The following is a 22,247-nucleotide window of genomic DNA, read 5'->3' on the forward strand; positions in this document are numbered from 1 at the left end:
ACTTACTACTCTAGAAGGACGCATGAAGAAAAATAATTTTCAGAATCTGAAAGAATGATAGCAAGAATGAACTTGGCGGTATATTATAGCAAGAGTGACGCTCTGAGTGATTACTGTTGCAATAAATTGTAATCGTATTGATGATAATCAGGCATGACATGATGGTTCTTTTGTAAGGTTATATACTTGTATAGAATGACAAAACTTATTACAGGTATGACATGCGAGGTACATGAAGTTTTTGGTGATGGTGGTCACCTTTTAGTTTGTGACATCAAGAACAATAATATGTACCCATTACTTGCAGCCACTGAATTTTCTTCCTGTTCAGAATTGTATCATAGTTCATTTTGACTAGCTCACATTCTTTTCTTTCCTTGTTCCTTATTTGTTTGAATTATTTTCATGTATTCATACTTCAGAATAAGTTCTTTTTGAAATCAGAAGTGTATCATAGTTCAATTTGATGTGACATCAAGAAACCTGTACCATATTTGCAGCCAACATTTTTTTTCCTTGTTATTGATATATTGTAATTCAGAAATGGAACAAGTAACAATCTGAATTGCTATAAAAGTAGCCCCAGAAAGAATTGTTAAGCTCTACTTTTTGTTGTCTTTCTCATTTATTATCTTTTTCTTATGACATTCTACATATCACTTAGACTAAGAGTACCTTCACAACAGAAAATAAGACTTGGAGTGATCTACAAACTGTCGGTGCCGCCCTTCCTCCCTGCTGCAAACTGATCTCGTCTTTTCCATACTGCCACTACCAGGTGGTATAGGGTTTGAGGGTTAGAATTTGAGGATTGTTAGAGTTCGATTTAGGAGCTTCAGGCTTAGAGGGAAGCCCTAGTCAAACCCGGCGGTGATCGATAATGGTTCGACGGAGTGTTAGTTACACCGTTGAAGCCACGGGCAGTGAGCGAGGCTTGTGGTGGGCATATTAAATCAATGACCTAGCAATGCTAGGTTAGCGTGATGATAATTGATAGATGCAAATTCGGTGATGGAAGCTATCATAGACGGAGGAGGGTTCGAGAAGTTTTTTGCCAGAGCCGAGGAAGGAGGCCGGGGGATTCGGTGGTGAGGGTGACGGAGAGGACTTACGGCATTTTAGGATACCGGGCGCGTGGTATCAATTTCCCTCCGTTGCTGGTGCTAGTTTTATTTTGCGACAAAAAAACTTGTTCAGCAAGAAGAACAGTAGAGCTCGGTTGAATCAGAAGCCAGAAAGTCAAGCTTCAAACCCAAGCAAAACTTTCAAACCCGAAACCCACTACTGCCGTCCCCTCGAATCCCCGACCCCGATGGCGACCTCGCCGCCGCAGAACCCTAGCTCCGGCGACTCCTCCAATGCCGCGAGCCTCGCCGCGCCCGCGCGCGTATGGAGATCCCTCGTAGCGCGCCTCCCTCCGCTTCCGGATTCCGGCCTCCTCGCCGCGGTCTCCGACCTCCACCGCCGCTACTTCGGCGTCCGCCGCCGCCGTCGCAGACGCCCTGCTCTGCCTCTCCCGCTCAGCTCGGCCGCCACCCACTCCGCTAGGTGAGAGTTCCCTGCAAGGATTAGTTTGCGCTTGTTCCACGTGTGCTGCAGTAGCAGCTTCCCGCAGCAAGGGGTTTGCAATGCTAGCTGATTTAGGAGTGACACTGAGTTTTTTTTTTTGAACGGAACAGAGTGACACTGAGGTTCATCGTTAAGGTAGTGTTACTGCGGACGTTTGCTTGAACAGCGTTGCTCTGGTGCTTTTTGTTTTTTTCCGGGAACACGCTAACGATTAGCGTGTCATTCAAATAACGAGAAATAGAAGTTGCTGAGTACAGAGTACAGCGACACGGCCACTGTTACATCTAGGGGAATGTAAATTGTCTAGCCCTATTGCAAAGCTGTAACCTTTTGCCACTATGGTTTAGCACTTAGACTAGCTAAGCATTTTCCACTTGCTTGCAACCAGAGTTTCCCTGTCTCCCTGATGGTTTCAGTCACCGTTCTGATGTCGTGCGTTTCCTGTCGAAAGACCCGTCATTCCTTTCCAGCCATATCGACCAGAGGCAAAGGATGATTTTGCTCTGGTGCTTGTGGGATTTTGCTTTCTTATGTTACATTGTGGATTGCAGACTAAGCAAGTAAACTTGTGCGAGTTTTAGGCTATTGTAACTTGTGGGGATCTGCAAGGAACTTGGTAGCATTGCTTTGGGATTGCTCACTAAAAGCAATAAGGGAATCTCATCATTTTTCATTAGCTAATGTTTGGTTGTTGTAGTTATGTGGTAATGTGATGGACCCATGGTATAATATTTTTGGCATGCCATTGATAGCTGTGATGATGCAGGATCACTTGAATTTTCTGACCCTATGCTATTTGTAGGATTGCTGGTGAGATGCCCAAAGCCTTTGTCATCTTAGATGATGTTGTGCAACACACCCTGTCTGATTTGCACAGTATTCACAAAAGCTTACTATTTTGGCAGTCCAAAGCTGAGGTATTAAGTTAATCCATTGGCTTTTGAAATATTTTTAAGCTGTTATTATTTAAAAAGATGTATCTTATTTGTTGTGTTATTTACTATTTTTACTTGTGGAATACGTTTCAGGGAACAAACTCACGGAAAGTTTATTTTATGATCTTTGAAAGAGGTCCTAGGGCCTTTGCCGAAGTAACATACCAAACACTCACTAGACTTGGGAGCAATGGACGTCCAGTCCAATACATTTTGCATTCTGCATCCGATATGGTTTCAACAAAACTTTCTGTCTTGACAAGTATGCAAAACTGTTTGGCTGCTTTTCTTGCAGAGGTTTGTTAACTTCAGATCACCGAATGCATTTATTATAACAAAGGAGCAGTAATCCTATAATTGTGATTCTCTATCTGCTTATGTCTAGTAGAGTAATATTTTGCCTGTAACATTTTTGAATTTAACCTTGTGACTACTCTGAATCAAACTGCTGTACTACTCTTGTCAAATTCGGACTGTATTTTTAGTCCAGAATAATATTGTTTTGTGTTACAGACTTACAGTATCATACACATCAATATAAATTCTACCTTGCCTCTTCTGTAGGTTCATTCTGAGGTTGATAAATGCAGAGAAGGATTAATGGAAAGTTCAGATAAATCGCTACATACGCTATTTATTGTTTTAAATACCGCTTTCTCTAAATTGGAGGTATCACTTAGAAATGTTGGTGAGGTATGCAATGTTTATGTTTCATCTACTTTGGTGTTGTCGATACCATAGACTTGCTTCTTGGATGTTATTTCATATAACTGGATGTATTTCAGGTGCAAAATGAACTATTTACACATGATGGGAACTCCTATGAGCTCCTGTTCAGGGAATTGCCAGAAGTTGATGTAGAGAGTTCACAATGGACAGAGGCCTTATCAACGGATGGTATAAATTTAATCTATCAAAATCTCCAGAAGTTAGATGACTTCCTCTCCTTGCAGGTAAGAAACTCTCTCTCTCCCTGTAACTACCGCACATGTGATATTTGCTGCTTTCAGCCTCTCAGGTTCTGGACTAGATCACTAGGGTTACCTGTGTTGTCAAAGTATATTAGGACTTCAATGCGCTGTATTTGATATATAGTTATACTAATAAAAATTTGTACAATACCTGTTTCTGCTGCTTGCATTAAATAATATTTATATGTATACATCAGTCAATGTCTTTGCTGATTAGAAATTACTGGTAGGATGAGAGCTATAGTAGCAATCACATTGGAAAGGTGACGAAACATCAGAATTCATCATGTAGATAAGCTGATTATCATCTGTTGATTTTGTTATCCCCTTATCAGAATACTAGTGTCTGTTTTATCAACTTTTTTATTGGCAATTTCTCCTTGTCCTTTTGTGGTTGCTGTAAATATTTTATCCTGTAATGCTTATGTAGCAATAACTTTGGCTCGTTCACTGTACAAAAGTAAATCTGTTGCTAAGTTATTTTTCTAGATACATACAGTACTAAATAATTTTATGTATGTTCCTTACAAATCTACTGTGTTAAGCAATGTGTTGCTTCGCTATCTGAAAAGTTTTTTTCTGTAATTGTAGCTCTCAAGTCATAAAAGGCCAAAAAAATTAACAATATACTGGTTGCCCTACACATGTGGAGCATTGGGTCTTTCTGTTTGTTCTCTATGGCTTTTACGTCATAGCAGCTTGATGGGAAGTTCTGACATTGATAACTGGATTCAAGATGCTAAAGAGTCCGTAGCTGGATTTTGGGATGAACATGTTGAGAAACCAGTAAGATATTGTTCTATATATGTGCTTTCATTAAATTTTATGCATTATGCTGGTGTAAGTTACTAGAAGGTAAGTAGTGCATTTTATTGAGGAGGAGACTTTTCTGATTCTTTATACTTATACATATATAAGAAGTTCTGTGGGTTACTATAGGAAGCTTGATTTTATCAGGCTATTCATGCAACTATTTGTCTATCAAAAAGGAAAATCAGAGTTTGGACTGAGAAGCATGCTACCTTATGCATTGTTAGCTTTAGTCTTTTGGTACCATTGTGTAATATGGTATGTTAGTAAATTCATGTGTTCTTTAGTGGAGAATTTGCACTTGTTACTACGAACAAACTTCATAGAATGGTCGATGCAGCTGTGAAATTTATTATGCACTGCTGTTGTAGTGGTCTAAATATTATATAATCAATTTTTAGAGAGCGTTGCCACAAGTAGGTCCATTTTAGTTGAGAACTCCCAACAGCAAAAATGTCCTATATCATCATTGTTAAGCTAAAACCAAGTTCTTTAAATTTTGAAGATAGTTTTACTATTGTGCTCATGGCATGACTATCTGTTCCATATTTGTCACTCGTTAGATCATTTCCATCAGAGATGAGCTTTTTGAGACATTCAAGCAAAGAGATAAAGGTGTAATGGAAAAGCAAGAGGTCCAACTAACTGAAGATTCATTACGCAGGTTATTCCCCAATCCTACCTCTCTAATTTATACTGACATGCAGTTTTCTTGAAGCAAATAACTGCTTTTTACTTCACCAAAGAATTAATACTGTAATGTTGATGAATTGTTCTGTATTTGGCTTACGTTAATCTTCACCTGCTTATCCAAATAGATTTAGGATAGTAAAATCATATATACTTGTGTTCGAGAACGTGCGAATGGCACGGTGGTAAGACCTCCAGATGTGAGGCTACCAACCAGGGCTTGAACCCTGGTACTCGCAAAAGGGCCCCTCACTGTGTGTTCCCTGTGGTCGTGGCGCGGTCACTCAGCGATAGCATGCAAGTTGTAGCCAGCTTTCGGGGCCTTTTTCTCTACCTTAATGCAATACCTTCGGGATGTCTCTCCCCTTGGGTTGAGTTTTTTATATACTCGTGTTCCAAGATTTCATAAATGTTGGTATTGTTGGTGCATAATTGAAACAATCACATGTATGTATGAAACAACTTTGAAGCCAAGTATGCCTAGTTGCACAACTTCAGATGGAACAGGCGTGACTGTGCCTGACACAATTTCTCATAATTTAAGATTAACCCTAAATGGAGTTCTTATGTTGAGCCTTAACCAAACTACAGAATAACAGTTTTTTTTTTCAGAAGTACAGAATGACAATTTTGGGGGTATTCAATTGTGTATGCTACAAGATTACTGGATAATTGTATCCTTTTTCTTTACACATTTAAACTAGGTCAACCAAAAGTTTTTAGCTGCCATCTAAGAGGCCACATGAAATCGTGAGTCAATCTTGGTTTTGCTGGCCCTACCTTTTGTGGATCCCTTTATAGGATTGAATTGTTGACACTGACTGATGTTTATTTTAAAAAAAGCAAAAAAGCGTGTTCATCACTGTTGGTACCTTTTCTACTCTTTTGATTGTTTGCTGCTAATATGCTTTCATTTGGGCGTGATCTAATTTATACAGTACAAGATTTGTTAGCTTTCATTGTCATGAATATTAAAAACTTCAGTTTTGCTGTTATTTTATAAGTTATTACCTCCCTTTTTTATTTGTCCTTTTAGAATCCATGCAGTCAAACTTTTAAAAGTTTGACCACTAAAATGTTTGAAATTACCAAGATTGGCTATATAAAAATAATATCATTAGATTTGTCTTTAGAAAAGCTTTTGTAAAAGTATAATTTTATTAGTATATATTGATACAATGTTATAAAAGTAGTAGTCAAAGAGACACCTCGAAGACTGTGAAAAGTCAACAAGGATAAATAAAAAAGAACGGGGGTAGTACTTTATTGTTGGGTATTAATGTGGTCCCCGAGTGTCATTTGCTGGAAATTTTACCTGCATTGTTGGATGTCTTGTAGAAGTCCTTAGCTAATTGCAAGATGTTTTCTGTTTGATGGCAAACCTTATAAATTTTTGTTTTAATTATTTCAAAATATTAAAATTGTGTCTTATGAAGCGTATTTTGCATTTTAACCCCAATAGTTACATCTTACATGTTGGATTTGTCATTTGTAGGATGTTACTTGCCTTTTGTGAGCAGACTTCAGGTAGGAAGTTGCCAGAAGATGTATCAGTGGAGGCGATGCTGGAGATACTCACAAAGAGGTAGGCTGTGTGAATGGTGCATACTGTTATGGTGTTGACAAACTTGACATCCATCTCACTAGATAGTGCAATTCTCAATGCCAGTAGTATTTGATTTTCTTAAGATTTTTATTGTGATCTCATGCTAAAGAGAGCAATTTCACCTTTCTCTGTGACCCTTTGAAGGAATATATTTTCTGCCCCTTTTGAAGGAATTTATCTTCCTTTTTCCACAAAAGGAAAAACATGATTTATGTGTATGTTATATACTTAATTAGAGTTTTAGATGCTTTAGTAAACTAAGTTTGCATCTGGCGATACTTGCCAGCAACTAAAAACCAATGATCAACCTGAAACGAATAGGCACCATTTGGCCCTTTGAACTTAATGTTTTTAATTCATTTTAATTTTAAGCTTCTTTGAACTGGAATCTATTAGTGGTCCGACTTTTCCTGGTGACATAATAGGTTCTGTTTGAAAATTAAAAGTTCAAAATGGATTTGAATAAAGTTTGGAGAAATCAAAATTAACTTGAACTCAACATATTCCAAAAATCAAATTTGAAGTGGGTTTGACCTCAGATGTGAATAGCAATTAACAAGTTCATGCTATAAAAACTCCTATCCAATGTTAAGTTTGCATTTAGATTTATGATCCTTGAAACACCTCACGAAACTTTCTCCCCAACTTTGAGTTTGTGACATAAGGACTGAAATGATCACTCACTAATAGAAGCGGCAAGCTTTAGTAAGTGAGGAACCCATGTGTATATTGCTTCTATGATTCCAGGGAGTTGCTAATATAATTTCGGTGTCAAAATTTTATCTTAACCATGTAACTTGTGATGACTTATTAGCATGACATGATCTGGAATCCACAAGATTGTGATTATGTACTACACGTGCTTTATAGACACTTCACTTCTACTGCTTGGGCGTCTGGCCATTGTGTGAATCTCTCTGTTTGGATGACTTAGTAATGAATTGAGTTCGGTAGTGCTTCTTTCTTTCACAGTTGAGTTGATAGTTTACATTCTATTAACCAGTTGAGCAATGGAAGTATGGGATGCTATCTAGTCTTTTTTTTTTTACTTTGGACTCTCTTTATATTTATATTTATATTACGCAGATATGAGAATGAGTTGGTACATCCACTCCAAAATCTGTTCAGTGGAGAACTAGCCCGTGCCATGCTTATTCAGGTTCTTTCACTCTTCTTCCTTTTTTGGGGTACATTCATTTGAAATCAAGTGTTTCACTGACCTTCAATTTTGAAAATCTCAGATTCAAAAGCTTAAATTGGATCTTGAATCGTAAGTTAAGCTACCCACTGTCTGAAAAATACTTATGAAATTACATAAAGATACGTTTTGTCTTATTTAATATTCACCATCATTGACAATTGAAATGTTCTTACACAGGGGACTACTGGAAATGGATCAGATTCTTAGGGCAAATGCAATAAACTTTGCTGTTCTTGCAGCTCTTCCAGCGTTTGGTCTTTCGCTTCTGCTGCTTATGTTAGTGCGAGCATGGGCTCTGCGTGTATGTATATAAGCCATCAAAACCATTTTCCTGTTCAAATGTTACTTCTAGGCCATCTGCCGCGAAGTAGCTATAACTCTATTGGATCATGACATCTTGCTCTTTAACCTATGAGTGTTACCTATCTTTGCAGTTTGTGCTGCGCACTAGTGGTTATGGAAAGTAGAAACTAGAAAGGACAGTATGTTGAATTTGGCTAATTAATGCTCTGCTTGTTAAATAGGACCATGGTGCAGAGGGAAGAGGTAATATTGCACGATGTCAACGAAGGCTGCTTCTTGTCGATGTAGAGAGGAGGCTTATGGAGTTTCAGTATTGCAGAGATAATGGGATGGTAATTTCATCTAGATCTGAAATTAGTCTACTCTAGCATGCTTATTTATATGAGTTGCACATTCTCTAGTATTAGGATTCACTTGGCCTTCTATTGATGACTGTCTTTGCTATAACTATAGGACTTAAAGTCGTATTTGTAAGGATCTTGGTAAGTAAGGATCTTGTTCTCTTACCAAATGTGAGAGTGCCAAAACTACCTTTTTAACATGGAAAAATTGGTTTGGTGACCTTGAAATATCACCTATTTAATTCTATACCACCTAGCTGCATTTTCACCAGTACACTTTAATACCACCAAAGATTGCAATGTTCACGTATTTGCCAATTCTGTTCACCAAATATAGCACTTTTCTGTGGATCTTTTGATGCCATAAAAGCAAAAATTCCTTTTAATATTAGGCATCCCCTATATGAATCACAAATATTTGAGACAATTGTTTTCTGAATCCAAAAGGCAGCATGCAACAAATGCTGGATAACCAATTTGTAAGTCTTGGGATTATGATATGAGCATATAACATTTCCTTTATAGGAGGAAGAGGCACGGTGTAAGTTCGGATTAGTACTTTACACGCTTGATAGATTATGCAAAGCTGTTGAGTCACATGCGAAAGAAACTGGCGAGTGGTTAAGGTCAGTCTCTCAACTCAAAGTTCTTGACTTCTTTTGTTGATCACTTTGGATGTCATGTGTACCAAATTGTTTGCATTGCAGCCTGAGAGAAGACATCTTTGATCTGGCAAAGCTTGACATGGGAATGTCAGACAAGCTGATCGTTGTTTCACGATTGAAGTGGATGTACAACTGCCTGCTTCCATACTCATCGAGTCGTTTGCCTCGTCTATAGCTTTCTCTGGTGGTGAACATTGTGTTCATTTTGGGATACTGTGAGGTCAGAACTTGTGCGGCAACTTGCAATCTACTTCGCAATTTAGTATGATAGTTGTGAAGATTTTGACACCGAATATCTGGGAGCCTTGTTGGCTTCGGTATAACAGAACAATGGTTCTTTGCGGCACGCATGATGTTTCGTAAACTGCACTGGATGTCAGGATGTGGCTCCGGTATACCGTACCAGCCACGATTGGAAAAAGAATAGAAGAGAAGTTCAGTCCCTCGACTTGAAACTGTTGATTGTTCACTTCACTTATTCGTTCCTACAGATCATAACCAAGTAACGCATTGCTCAACGATGACAAATTACTGCTGCAAAAGTGCAAGCTACGGTAGGACCAAACATGCGATCAGGAGCTGAGACGATAACGGAAGCAACGCACTACCTTGGATTCCTTCACTTGCCGATCTTGGCGAGCAACGCGTCCTTGTAATGGCCGTGGGTGTTCTTGGCCACTGCGTCGGCGAGCTTGGTCCCGTGCTGCCTCGCGTGTCCGCGTCGGAGCGGGACACGGCGACGCGGGTGAGCGCCGCCTTGGCCTGCTTGTCCGCGCCGTCCTTGAACGCCCCGTTGATCACCTCGCTGAAGTGCTTGGCTGGCGAGCCCAGGCACTTGACGGCCTCTTGCAGGCACGGCTCGGCGGCGAGGTCCTGATCAGTTGCATTGCAGCAGGGGGGAGAAGAAACAGGGGAGTCCAAAGCGGTTCCATGAGGCATGGATGGAACCAGGGAGGTTTCTGTCTGTTCAGGCACCTCTTCGTGTGGTTTGCCGTGCACCTGATGGTGGCCCTGAGCTGGGGCTTGCTCCTGGTGGCGAGCACCCGCACCACCTGCTCCTTCTGCACCAGCTTCGCCGCAGATGGCGACGCCGACTTGACGGCGGCGCCCAGCGCCTTGGCCAGCTCCTCGCTCACGCGCTCGCCCTCGTACCGGAACGCGCTCACCAGCCCTGCCAGCAGCTGAATGCAGCCAAGCGGTTCAGTGTGTCAGTGTGAGTCCGTGTATCATGTAGGGATGCAAGTTTTTTGATTTTTTTAGTCATTGGATGGATCCATCCAAAACTCATTTAATTGAATTAAAGATTCGTCTCCACCTAATTAACTTATAAAGAACTAAGTAGCGACCTAAAACTACCCATTGTGTTGGCGTTGGCGTCCTTGACGCGGTAGGCGACGTCCTCCTCGAACGAGCGGTGGTAGAGCGCCTGGTACGCGCGCCGGGAGCCGAGCAGCTCGTCGGCGGTGCGCGTGCAGGCGACCTCCACGAGGATGGCCGGCGGGTGCGCCTTGTGCAGCACGTGGTGCGCCCAACGCGCGTCGCGCTCCCACGGGTCCATCGCCCACAGCACCATGGCGCTCTTGAACCGGGAGAACTCGGTCTTGAGGTGGCGCATGTACTCGTCCTCGCACCGCTCGATCCCTGCGTCTGCGCCGGCGCCGGCGCTTGCGGAGAAGAATGTTGGAGTTAAGATCGCTCAAACAATCGATCAGGAACTGAAAATCACCTGGGAGAACTCAGAATGGTTACGGACGGGTGCAGTAGACTGACAAAGTTCAGGCTCAGAACTCTGACTGAAAGCAGTGTGTTTTGGTGACGCACAATTGAGCGACTTTTCCATTGATTTAATCAGCTATTTAAAAGGGATTACATGCTAACAAACTGGCCTTAGTGGCCGAACTAATAGCGGCAAGAAAGGTGACCGTGTGCCATCCCACACGGCCATGAAGTCCTATTCTGATGCCACTAGCTGAAGGTGCCGAAACAAAAGCAAAGCTAACTAACAGACTTTGACTGACGCGCTCCTAAGGAGCTCAACTAGCTGAGCACGCGAGGATTATTCAACAAACTCCCCCTAAACTTGCAGTGTTCACTTGACGTTGATGACGCCGATCCTTCCACGCAGCTCCGCAAATCTGACTCGACCAAGTGACTTGGTCAGGAGATCAGCTAGCTGTTCTTGAGTCCTGGCGAATTCAACATTGATCTCCCCATGTCAATGCACTCCCGAATGAAGTGGAATCTTATGTCAATGTGTTTGTTTCGGTCGTGGAAGACGGGTTCTGACACAAGGATAGGGCTGCCTTGTTGTCTATCTTCAGCATTGGAGTTTTCAGCTTAACACCAAGAACTTCAGTCAAAAGCCTAAACAACCATGTGCCCTGGCAAGCTGCAGTTGCTGCAGCAATATACTCGGCTTTGCATGGCGAAAGGGCAACTACTTTCTGCTTCTGGGATTGCCAAGCAATTGGGCTCCCCCCAAGAAAGAACATAACACCTGAGGTACTCTTTCGGTTATCCACATCTCCTGCTATGTCACTATCACTGAATCCAAGTAGTTCAAGCAGTGCATTTTCTCCTTTTCCGAAATGAAGACCAAATGTACTAGTACCTGCAACATACCTCAGCATATGCTTTATGGCAAGAAGATGATCAAGCCGTGGATCCTCCATGAATCGACTGACATAACTAACTGAATAGGCTAAGTCAAGGCGTGAGTGCTCCAGATATCGAAGGTTGCCAACAAGACTCCGAAATTCAGTCACATCTGCTGCTGGTTCTAAACTTTTCTTGCTTAACTTCAGCTGGTCTCCATTGGGACATGGCACAAGTTGCATTCGGCCAAACCCGCATTCTCCAGTAGCTTGAGAGCATAAGCTGTTTGACAGATAGTGATGCCATTCGGCCCTTGATGTACTTCCAGGCCAAGGTAATATGACAATAAGCCGAGATCACTCATCTGGAAGATCTTCTTCATCTCAAGCTTGAACTTCAGGATCTCTTCAGGATTTGATCCGGTGATCACCAAATTGTCGACGTACACCCCAACCACCAACCGAGCTATGTCGGTGTGGCGCGTGTAGATGTCGTGTTCTGCTTCACTTCGGTTGAAGCCTAGCTCAAGCAGACTTTCATTTAGCTTGACATTCCATGCTCGTGGAGCTTGCCGAAGACCATAGAGGGCCTTCTTTAGCTTGAGTACTTTGCGCTTGTGCCTGCTATCGATGAAGCCTTGGGGTTGTGCGACGAAGACATCCTCCTTGAGCTCTCCATTGAGGAAGGTTGACTTAACGTCCATGTGGTGTACCTCCTAGCCATTGTGTGCCGTGATGGCTACGAGTAGTCGTATTGTCTCAATGCGCGCCACCAGAGCGAATACTTTGTCAAAATCTATCCCTGCGCGCTGGACATAACCCTTTATGACAAGTCGTGCCTAGTATTTAACAATGGCACCCTTCTCATCACGCTTGACTCGGTACACCCACTTGATGCCGATTGGATGATAGCTCAACAAGTTCCTAGGTTCTGTTCCTCTCGATCAAGCTCATTTCTTCCATCATTGCTTGCTACCAGCACTCATGCTGTTGTGCCTCATCGAAAGAGGCTGACTCTTCAGCACTCACCACGAGAAGCTCGTGGTCCACTAGCTCACGCAACGCATGACCAAGCTGTGTCGATGGTCCAATGATGCCGTCAACCGTGTGGAAACAGAGTGGCACATTGTCGTGGTCTGCATCCAATTCGTCCCCGTGAACACTTGGTGGTGAGGCGAATTGCATGGGTGATGAACTTGGTGTAGAGGCTGGTGTAGAATCAGAGTTCCCGGCAGGCATGGCTGGGACTGGCGATGAAGAAGGTGCTGGTGCCATGTTTGGGGCTAGAGCTGTTGGAGCGACTCCTGCGGGTCCTCCTTGTTGGTCGACGTTGTTCTGCCCGGTTTCGTATAGGGTCATGTACTCAACCGTGAACGGCTCGTCAGACGCAGCATCGTGCGCCTCGTCACTGCTCCAGTCCCACTACGCCTCCTCATCAAAGACCACATTGCATGTTACATGAACGCACTCTGTGACCAGGTCATAGGCGTGGTAAGCCTTTGACGCGGTCTCGTAGCCGATGAAGATCATCTTCCTGGTGCGGTCATTGAGCTTCTTCAGATGCGGAGTGGTGAGTTTGACATAGACCACACAACCAAAGGTACAAAGGTGATGGACTACCGACTTCTTCTCGTACCATGCCTGGAAGGGGGTCATCCCCTCGATGCTCTTTGTCAGTGATATGTTCAACAGGTACACTGTCGTGGTGATAGCTTCTCCCCAGAAGATCCCCGGTAGCCCCTTTGCCTTGAGCATGGAGCGAGCTGTCGCCACCACCGTTTGATTCCTGTGTTCTACCACTCCATTTTGCTGTGGTGAATATGGCATAGTGAGTTGTCGGCGCACGCCAGTCTCAGTGCAATGCTCGGTGAAGTCAGCCGAAGTGAATTCACCTCCGCGATCAGTGCGGAGGGCTCTCATCTCGCGCCCTGATTTTTCTTCCGCTGTGACCTGAAATCGCTTGATTGCACCTGGTGCTTGGTCCTTGGATGGGAGCATATCGATCCACATGAAATAACTGAAGTCATTGACCAGCAAAATGAAATATTTCTTCCCGCTGGGCGTCGCTGGTGTAATTGGCTCGCAGAGGTCACCGCGCACCAACTCGAGGACACGCTCGGTCCGAAATTTTGCGTGCTCCGGGAATGGTGTCCGATGATACTTGCTAGCGAGGCACCCCTCGCACAGCTGGTCCACCTGCTCCATAGTGGGCATGCCACACACCAAGCCTTCCCGCGCCAGCTTTCGCAGTGCTGGGAAATTGAGGTGGCCAAAGTGAGCGTGCCACCTCTAGTCATCCTCTGCTCCATGTACTAAGAGGCACACCGACCATGCAATGGTAGGTCGAGCACATAGAGCCGATTAGGGGAGCGGATGACCTTAGCTAGGATGCAATGCTCCGGATCATGTATCCTCATCATGCCGCCATCGACGAGGATCTAGAACTTGATCTCGTTGAGATGTCCCATGCTTATGATGTTCGTGGTCAGCTTGGGGATGTATTAGACTCCAGGGAACAAGCAGTGCTCACCGTTCTTGTAGATGAAGAGCACCGTGCCGCACCCTTCGATCTGCACCACCGATCCGTCCCCAAATTTGACGGTGCCGCAGATCGCAACATCGAGGTTGGAGAAAGCGGCCTGGGTACCAGAAATATGGTTAGTTGCCCCGATGTCAAGGACCCATCGCCGGTGGTCCTTCTCATGCTCATCATCGAACTACGCGAAGACCTTCTCCTCGACCAGTGCACAAATCGGCATGTCAACGTAGAGGAACCGACTGGCCGAGGCAGGGTTAGTGGTGCGATGATGAGGTGCAGCGTTGGCAGCACACGTGGTGGAGATGCAACACGAAGAGGTGGTTGTGAAGGAGCTCACCGTGGTAGAGACTGAGCTCGCGGTGGTGGTGGCGATAGAATTGTGTGAACTCCACTCGCCTTGATCAAGAGCACAGAAGGCTCATTGTCCTGGGCCACATGGGCCTAGCCACCTTTCTTGGGCTTGCTCCTATAGTCTTTGGCCCAGTGAGCTTTCCACAGTTTCAGCATTTGTCGTCGGAGGAATCACGGCCCGAGCCTGCGCTCGAGCAGTCGTGTGTGCCACTCTCGCTGCCACCGTGCCCATGCCCCTTTCCATGGTACTTGCCATGACCACCGCTGCTAGAGCCGCCGTGTGAGGCCTCCTGCTCACGCTTACACTGGCGAGCAAGCCACTCCTCACATAGAAGAAGGTGCCCATGGCTGTCAGTGAGAGGTCGAGGCTTGCTCCTCTGTTCGATGGCGCGTAGGCGGTTGGTGATTTCCTTGATTGAGAGCTGGTTCAGATCGAGGAGTGTCTTGATGGAAATCGCCACCTACGAAAGCTTCTCCGAGACCACCTGAAGGAACTTCTTGACCACCTCCGCATCAGTGATGTTGTCGCTGAGAACGCGCAGGCTATTGGCGAGGCCATTGATACGCATGGAGAAATCATCAACGAACTCACCATCTTTGAACGAGAGCTCGCCAAAGTCCCTCCGCAGCCGCTAGGCGTTGGCCTCCCGCACACGCTTGACGCCAATGTGGATGGTCTTCACAGCCTCCCATGCCGCTTTCACTGTGTCTTTCACCGCCAGCATGCTCCACATCTCCTGAGGGACTGCATGCAAAATTGCCACAAGCGCCAGTCGATCGTCATGGTGCTCAGTGTTGCCGGGATCAATGGCCTCCCACAACCCTTGGGCTTGGAGATTGACCTGCATCACCAGGGACCACTCTTGGTAGTTGGTTCATGTGAGCATGGGGTAGACGATGGAGCACGACAATTTCTTGATGACACGTTCCACAACCACTTCGCAGTGGCCATCGTCACGGTAGCGCGAGCGACATGGAGGAGGAATCGGAGAATGGGGAACACGACGCCGTGGAGGCGTCCTTGATGCGCTGCCCGCCGTAGCTGCCATGGTCACTCAAATCGCTGAATGAGGGTCTGATACCAATTATTGGAGTTAAGCTCGCTCAAACAATCGATCTGGGAGTACTCAGAATGGTTACGGACGGGTGCAGTAGATTGACAGAGTTCAGGCTCAAAACTCTGTAGAGGTTGTCCAGCTTTCCCCACGAGTTATGATTTCCTTGTTATCGTGTTACGCAAACACTTAACACACGCCAGTCGTGTGTCGTCCAGGGATCACTACAAGGCTTTTACAAAGCATCATCCTAACAAGAATAAGCCTGCTACGGTTCCACCGCCGTTAAAATGGAGTCACACCACACAGAAGCCCCCTTATGCGCCTTGTAGCTTCGGAAAGAATCACTCTTCCCTTCTACTACATCACCAGTGGCTCATTCTATGCTGAGAATCTGCTAATTACTAAGACAGGCCGTACCCATATAAGCCTCGTGGATTGATGATAATTCTTGGGTTGTCACTCCATGAACCGGTCCTTAGGACACCGAGCAAACACTACCACCCACCAAAGTATTTCACACACTTGTGCCTCACGCACCATCATCAACCAACCTTCTGCTCAACATCCCTAGGTTCCATATTACCACACAAGTTACCATAATTTCCAACTCATAGTTGCATAGTTCATTAATCATATTTAGCTGATAACCCATCCATACCCTTATGCAAAGCTAAGCATAAACTACCCATAAACCACTATTGACAGCTAGACGACAAGTAATATATGGAATATGGTACTATAAGTAATTACGATTCAAAATTAATAGCATGCATATTTGAAATAAAGAACGCATTCGAAAACTAGGATCAAAATATTTAAGGACACTTGCCTCTTTCAACTTGCTGCTCAGACTCTTTGAAGGCTTACTCCTGGAGATTCTCGAACTGCTCTTCCTCTGCTCTTACACAAATCGATTGAACCTGACGGACCTAGCTACTCCAGGTCCAGGGATTAGATCAATGGCTGGCTCTCACCCGTCGCATTCCTACCTGCCATTGGCACAATTGCACGTTACCTCCTCACCTTCCTCCTCCTCGTTCGGTCGCTCCCCGGCGGGACGAGATGGCGACCACGGCCGTCCCGAGCCCCGCACCGTCTGCGGCCGCCAACGCCGAGAGCCTCAGGAAGGTCATGCAAGGTAACCCGGCGGTGATCTACACGCGCATTGCCTGCGATCTTGCCTCTGTACCTTGCCCCTGTTGTTGCGTGCAGGGTGGGGCACGGTCGAGAAGGCGTTGATCGTCATCCTCAGCCGGAGGGCTACCGCGCGTCGCGTCGAGATACGCCGCGCGTACGCCAGCCTCTACAGGGAGTCCCTCCTCGACCGCCTCCGCTCCGAGCTCTTCGGCTACTTCCGAGTACAAACAGAACAGAAAAGAAAAAAAAAGGAAGCCTTCTTGGGATGCTCAGTGGTGACTCATGGTTCCCTCCACTTTGTGTTCCCAAGAATGCCATTGTCCTGTGGACAATGGACCCGGCGGAGAGGGATGCGCGGCTGGCCAACGAGGCGCTCAACAAGAGGATGGGCGACCAGCACATCTGGGTACTGGTCGCGGTCACTTGCGCCTCCGCACCGGACCACCTCATCGCTGTTCGCCGCGCCTACCACTCCCTCAATGAAACTTGATTAAAGATGTACAAAGACCAAAAAAAAATAAAAATTTCTGATGCATCCCTTTATTTCGAGGTCTCAAAGGCCCATGTCATGTTCAGATAAGACACAATGCTTAAGGCTATTCGCCAGGTCTGAGAAACCCCTCTTCCGCTTCAAAAGGTGTTAAGCAGAATATTTTTGACAGTGTAAAGTGTGGAAATTTGTGATTCACAATGAACCTATCTAGCATCAGGTAACATGCATTCTGTTATTCTACGGTAGCAGCACGTTCTGAGGCAAGACAACATTCGAAATGTGGGAACATTAGGACCCACTGACTCACAGCGGCCTCATCATCTACTGACTACTATAATTTAACATACATAACATGCAAAGCGTACAGGGAAAAAAGTTAGCATACGTTCCGCAAAAGTACAAAAGTATGATGTGCATCTTTACATCAAGTTTTTGCCCATCTTAATATCTTGTTCACTTCACAAGAGACCCTCATTTCTTCCTGGATGACGAAGCTGCAGCAATTATACCACCAGCAACAAGCCCCACAACTCCGAAGGCACCGGTTATGATAGCCATGCCAATCATACCATCTGCATTTAAACACCAACAAGTAATGTTAATCCTCCGATAAATAAGTAATGTTAATCGCTACAAAGCATCCAGGTCAGACGAACCAGAACAGTACATAAAAATGATAGAGTTTGCCCTATCATTATTTTCTAACATGTGAAACATTGCAGATAAAAATGATAGATCTTGACGTTCTGGGTCCCAAGTTGAGAGCAGTGCGTGGGGAGGTCCCAGATTTGCGACATACTCCCTCTAATTGCAAATATAGGTTGTTTTAGACTTATGCACAAGGATTAATAAAGTATATTAAATGACCTTGTTGCCCTTCACTTATAGTATATTAGGAAAATAACCTTGTTGCCCTTTATTTCTACTACATAGGGAAAGATGGCTCATTTATTTGTGAGAGTGGAAACATTTATTAAGCAAGGACGAGGAAGTAAGAAAAGAGAAAAAAATATCTAAAAGTTCTAAGATGACTTACATTTAGAGAATAGTTGAGAAAGCTAAAACAACATATATTTGCAATCAGAGGGAGTACTTTCAAACTTCTCTCCTGATCAATATATTTGATGTTTACAATAGTAAATGGACAACTACTGGACATCACATTACTACCCTTACAATAGAGGTTATTATAGGAAATAAAAATCTAATGTGCATTCATTTTCTTACCTCGACAATGGACATTACAGTAACAGTAGGAAATGAAAAGTTCATGGAGATTTATTTTTCCTACCCTACCAATGGACAGGATGTTAAATACTATACCTACCTCTTTTGGTTTTTTCTTCAACGAGCCTTTGCAAAGTCAGGGCTTGCCTCCAGTCAGGTTGAATCTGGAGAAAACGTGAGAATATCTTGGTTAACATGCACACACCAAATTCTCGTCTTAAGAATTGACAGTACAAGAACTAAAGTTATAGACTAAAACGAATTTAAAGGAATCAAACCATCTGTCACATACCTATTTAAGAAGCAAGGAAAATGACATTGTGTGTAGCAATATTGGCAACGATATTTGGTAATAATAGAGTACTTCTGCGAAGCATATGGTACTTTTCCAGACATAGTGATTGCAAATTCATTATAACATGAAAGTAACATGAAAGTGAACATGATTGCAAAATCAAACTTCTGCGAAACAAGTTTTAGTTTGGATTTTCCTTTTTCAAGCTAAATACATGTCATTGTTAGGTGAAAAATAATATAATGAGTTAAAATTTGTCAATTAGTGCTGAGGTACTAGTTACTATGCTGGAAAAGATTAAAAACTAAGAAATGAGAAGGCCCTATTAATAATTGGCATTGATGGGAATGGTTAACGACAGCAGAAATGATAGAGAATGTATTTAGTGATCAAACCTCTAAGCATCTTTCACTAAGCTGTCGGCTTCTTGTGTAATCCCCAGTCCTGTAATGTCCAACAGCCAACAAATAGAGCTTCTCCCTTGTTTGCAACGGACTGCTAGATCTCTCCAAGGAAGCTGCCAACAGATAACATATTATGAGCTCCTCATTAATGAGAGCAGGAAGATCAGTTGGAAAGCTTTACAGGGCCAACAGAGCAAAATAATGTTGCAATCGATCCGACTTGAACAAAAATAATTGTGCGAGGATAGTAGCCTAGGATGAGGATAGCTTAGATCTGAAAGATGAGTAATTTTCATTGTTTGCTGTCTCCAATCATCTGTACTCTAGTTTCGTTTTAACTGCACATCTTTCAATTTGAACAATGTTCATGACCGTGTCAACAGGGTTTCTTCAGTGAAGTGGCTGTTGGTAGTCTAAAAGGAGCACCAGAATGGAAATCCATGCTGTGAAAGACTTCTCCTAACATGCAAAATGCCAATGTTATGCAGGCATTTCCTTCTACATTAGCATCTTACATCATTGAAATGATTATGCTTAAACAACTTTAATGTTCTCATCACGATTATTAGAAGATGTGAGGCTAAACTATTGGAAATTTGAGTGCATGGCTCTGATACAAAAAATAGAAAGAAAGAAAAGAAAAGGAAGACAAACATGGCGAAATAGGGAATGAACAACTACTCTTAGAGCTTATAGAAAACTTCTTTTTCTCAGGTTCAACTATCGCATACTGAGTGACTACTGTAAAGTTCACCCGAAGATGCACACACTTTTTCATGGAAATATTCAGGAAATGTGGCCAATATTCATATGTTGGGCACATCAAAATTCTCAAGCCATATTTAACTAACAAACTCTAACTATAAACAATTAAGGAGGTTAAGAGAATGTGGATGCATCACCTTCGAGCATTCCAATTCCACGGTTGACATCTTCCGGTTGTCTAGAGTGAACAAGTGCCCATGACAGCCTCATAAGACTCATTTTTCTGTTCCTCATTTGCAGCCTCACCAACCTCGCTCTCACAACCCTGATCAAAACAGAACACAAGCATGCATGACACCTATTAGCCCAAAAGACCACATGATCACACACATCGTGGCCTGATAACAGGATGCAGTCAGACAATCAGTTCGTTTTCCCTAGTGTCATAGTAACACGAAGGTGAAACAGGAACTAATTCGTTGATCTAACAGCAGGTATTTAGCACAGGGTTAGAACTCGGGATTAAGCAATCAATTCAGGTAACATCACAGATCATAATGTTTGATCCCCAGACGCCGACGAAAACCAATTTGGAAGATACGAAAGCACACAGCAAGAACTATGGATTTAGCAACCCCCCATGATTGCACGCGAATTGATGGCCAGCCGAGAATGATGAATAAACTTGTACGCTGATTATTTCCTTTGATTAGTTTGTTAGGGGCGTCAGTTAGGCGTCCGAGTCTTCAGCCTGACGCACGCTGCGTTCGTGCGGGGCAAGTCTGCGTCGTGCGCGCCGGGCGCGGAGCGCGGCGCGGTATGCTCGGATCGCGAGCATGTCGCGCGTTGAATCAGTGGCCACAACGGCCTAAGTTGAGTCTTTAAATACAAGCAATGAAAAACAAAAAGGCAGCCGCATTGCAGCACAAAAATCTGCGTCTCTTTCGCTGTGTTCGCTTTGCGCCCAAACTCAAGAGCTCGCCGGCGACGCTCACCGTCGTTACTCCGGCGTACTCTGACAGAGAACCAACAACTCGGCAGCACAGGCAGCGAAATGCGCGCCAATTCGGCACATTACGCCCGAAATTCGCCGCCGCAACGGAGTGGAGAAAAGAGACGGCGAAAACTGGAAGCGTCCATGGCCTCCCTGGGAGGGAGAGCCAAGCCAACAAGGGTCTCTTGGCTGGTGGGGAAAGAGGGATCGCGAGGAGCTGGCGGAAGCGCTTACAGCGATGATGTCGCGGTCGCACCAGGGGAGGGTGTCGCCGCCGCGGAAGATGGACCCCACCGAGTCCAGGAACCTGCCGACGCGCGCGTCCATCCCGCCCGCCTGCCCTTCCTTCTTTTTTCCTTTTCTTTTCCGATGGTTTTTCGAGAGTGGTTTGATCCGTGTGAGGGCGGTGCGTGTTTTACACATGGATTTTGGTGTGCGACGAGGAATGGTTTTTCGCTGGGACGAGGTAGCCTTGCAGTCTAAGCAAAGCAAAGGAAGCCGTTAGTTAGCCATCAACATTTGCAAGCTGATTCCTTCAGCTGGATCCGAAAAGTCCAATTTACCTCCTTTTAATTTACATCGGTTTAATATTCATTCTAAACTTCATTACTATTTAACTTACTTTACATTCTTCATTACTATTTAACTAATGATAGGTATTAAGAGTGGTTTTACTATATCAATTGCTGATTAAAACTTTGCCACATTGACAATCTAATCAGAGAAAGAACAAGGGGAAAAAGTTCAAGTATTTTTTTATTTTATTTTGTGAGTCTCACAACATTTTATTTTTTACATAATAGCATATCATTGTCTGGACAATTAATTGGGTAAGTTTGAGCGGCAAATATGACAAAGTCATCTGAAAGTTAACTAGGCTAAGTGTTTCAGTCAAGAGATGCAAACTGTTTTTTTTTTAATTTGAGAGTGAAAATTAAACTAAGTGTCTGAGTGAATAATTTATCAGTGTAAATTGGATTTCCCCCCTCTAAATTTGGTTGCCATCTTCCTTCCTCCTCCTTAGCTAAATCTAGTGCATTGCAAAGTACAAGACCAATTGTTATTCCTTCGTTGCTTCTTCCCTCTGTTTAGGTGCATAAGAGCATTGGTGAGAGTGCCTGGAATGGGAGCTGATCCCTTAGATCTTGTTGCGCCTTACTGCTCTGTTCCTATTTTGTTTTTAGGTTGGCGTAGAGAGTGTTTGTTAGTTTGATGCAAGCTCATCGGTTGAAAGGTCAATTTGCTGATATCGGAGTTTTCTCTTGTAGATAAGGATTCACCATAGATCTGTCAGGTAGAAAAGCTTATAACGGAGTAGAGCGAAACAAGTAGAACAACCTAATATTAATGACAACTCGG

At 43.9% G+C, this 22,247-nt stretch overlaps 1 protein-coding gene and 2 pseudogenes across 3 annotated transcripts; 2 read left to right on the top strand and 1 right to left on the bottom strand.

The window, feature by feature from the left end:
* Window positions 1-1,024: 1,024 nt before the first annotated feature.
* Window positions 1,025-9,534, top strand: LOC133912535 (protein DGS1, mitochondrial-like). 3 transcript variants are annotated; one of them, XM_062355326.1, is made up of 15 exons: window positions 1,145-1,548; window positions 2,372-2,486; window positions 2,598-2,801; window positions 3,069-3,197; window positions 3,290-3,457; window positions 4,067-4,261; window positions 4,849-4,949; window positions 6,471-6,560; window positions 7,668-7,740; window positions 7,823-7,851; window positions 7,960-8,083; window positions 8,307-8,417; window positions 8,952-9,052; window positions 9,134-9,311; window positions 9,418-9,534. In XM_062355326.1, exons 1-14 carry the CDS (start codon window positions 1,313-1,315, stop codon window positions 9,264-9,266), a joined length of 1,809 nt encoding a protein of 602 aa, XP_062211310.1. In that variant the 5' UTR covers window positions 1,145-1,312; the 3' UTR covers window positions 9,267-9,311; window positions 9,418-9,534. The 3 variants fall into 3 exon arrangements, with proteins under 3 accessions (XP_062211311.1, XP_062211310.1, XP_062211308.1); XM_062355327.1 differs by lacking the exon at window positions 1,145-1,548 and adding an exon at window positions 1,025-1,137 and having other exon boundaries at window positions 9,134-9,534; XM_062355324.1 differs by having other exon boundaries at window positions 9,134-9,534.
* A 7,161-nt stretch (window positions 9,535-16,695) lies between these two features.
* LOC133910557 (annexin D3-like) lies at window positions 16,696-17,350 on the top strand (annotated as a pseudogene).
* Window positions 17,351-17,473: 123 nt separating this feature from the next.
* Window positions 17,474-21,319, bottom strand: LOC133911038 (mitochondrial fission 1 protein A-like; annotated as a pseudogene).
* Window positions 21,320-22,247: the final 928 nt, after the last annotated feature.

The sequence above is a fragment of the Phragmites australis genome, chromosome 3, assembly GCF_958298935.1.
Source record: "Phragmites australis chromosome 3, lpPhrAust1.1, whole genome shotgun sequence".
NCBI lineage: Eukaryota > Viridiplantae > Streptophyta > Magnoliopsida > Poales > Poaceae > Phragmites > Phragmites australis.

What these genes read in the sequence shown, in the direction of transcription:
- LOC133912535 (XM_062355324.1), top strand. Translation starts at nt 1,313, where the DNA reads ATGGCGACCTCGCCGCCGCAGAACCCTAGCTCCGGCGACTCCTCCAAT. An exon ending in TGGCTGCTTTTCTTGCAGAG is followed by an intron (nt 2,802 to 3,068) that starts GTTTGTTAACTT and finishes CCTCTTCTGTAG; the next exon opens with GTTCATTCTGAGGTTGATAA. An exon ending in CCCGTGCCATGCTTATTCAG is followed by an intron (nt 7,741 to 7,822) that starts GTTCTTTCACTC and finishes TGAAAATCTCAG; the next exon opens with ATTCAAAAGCTTAAATTGGA.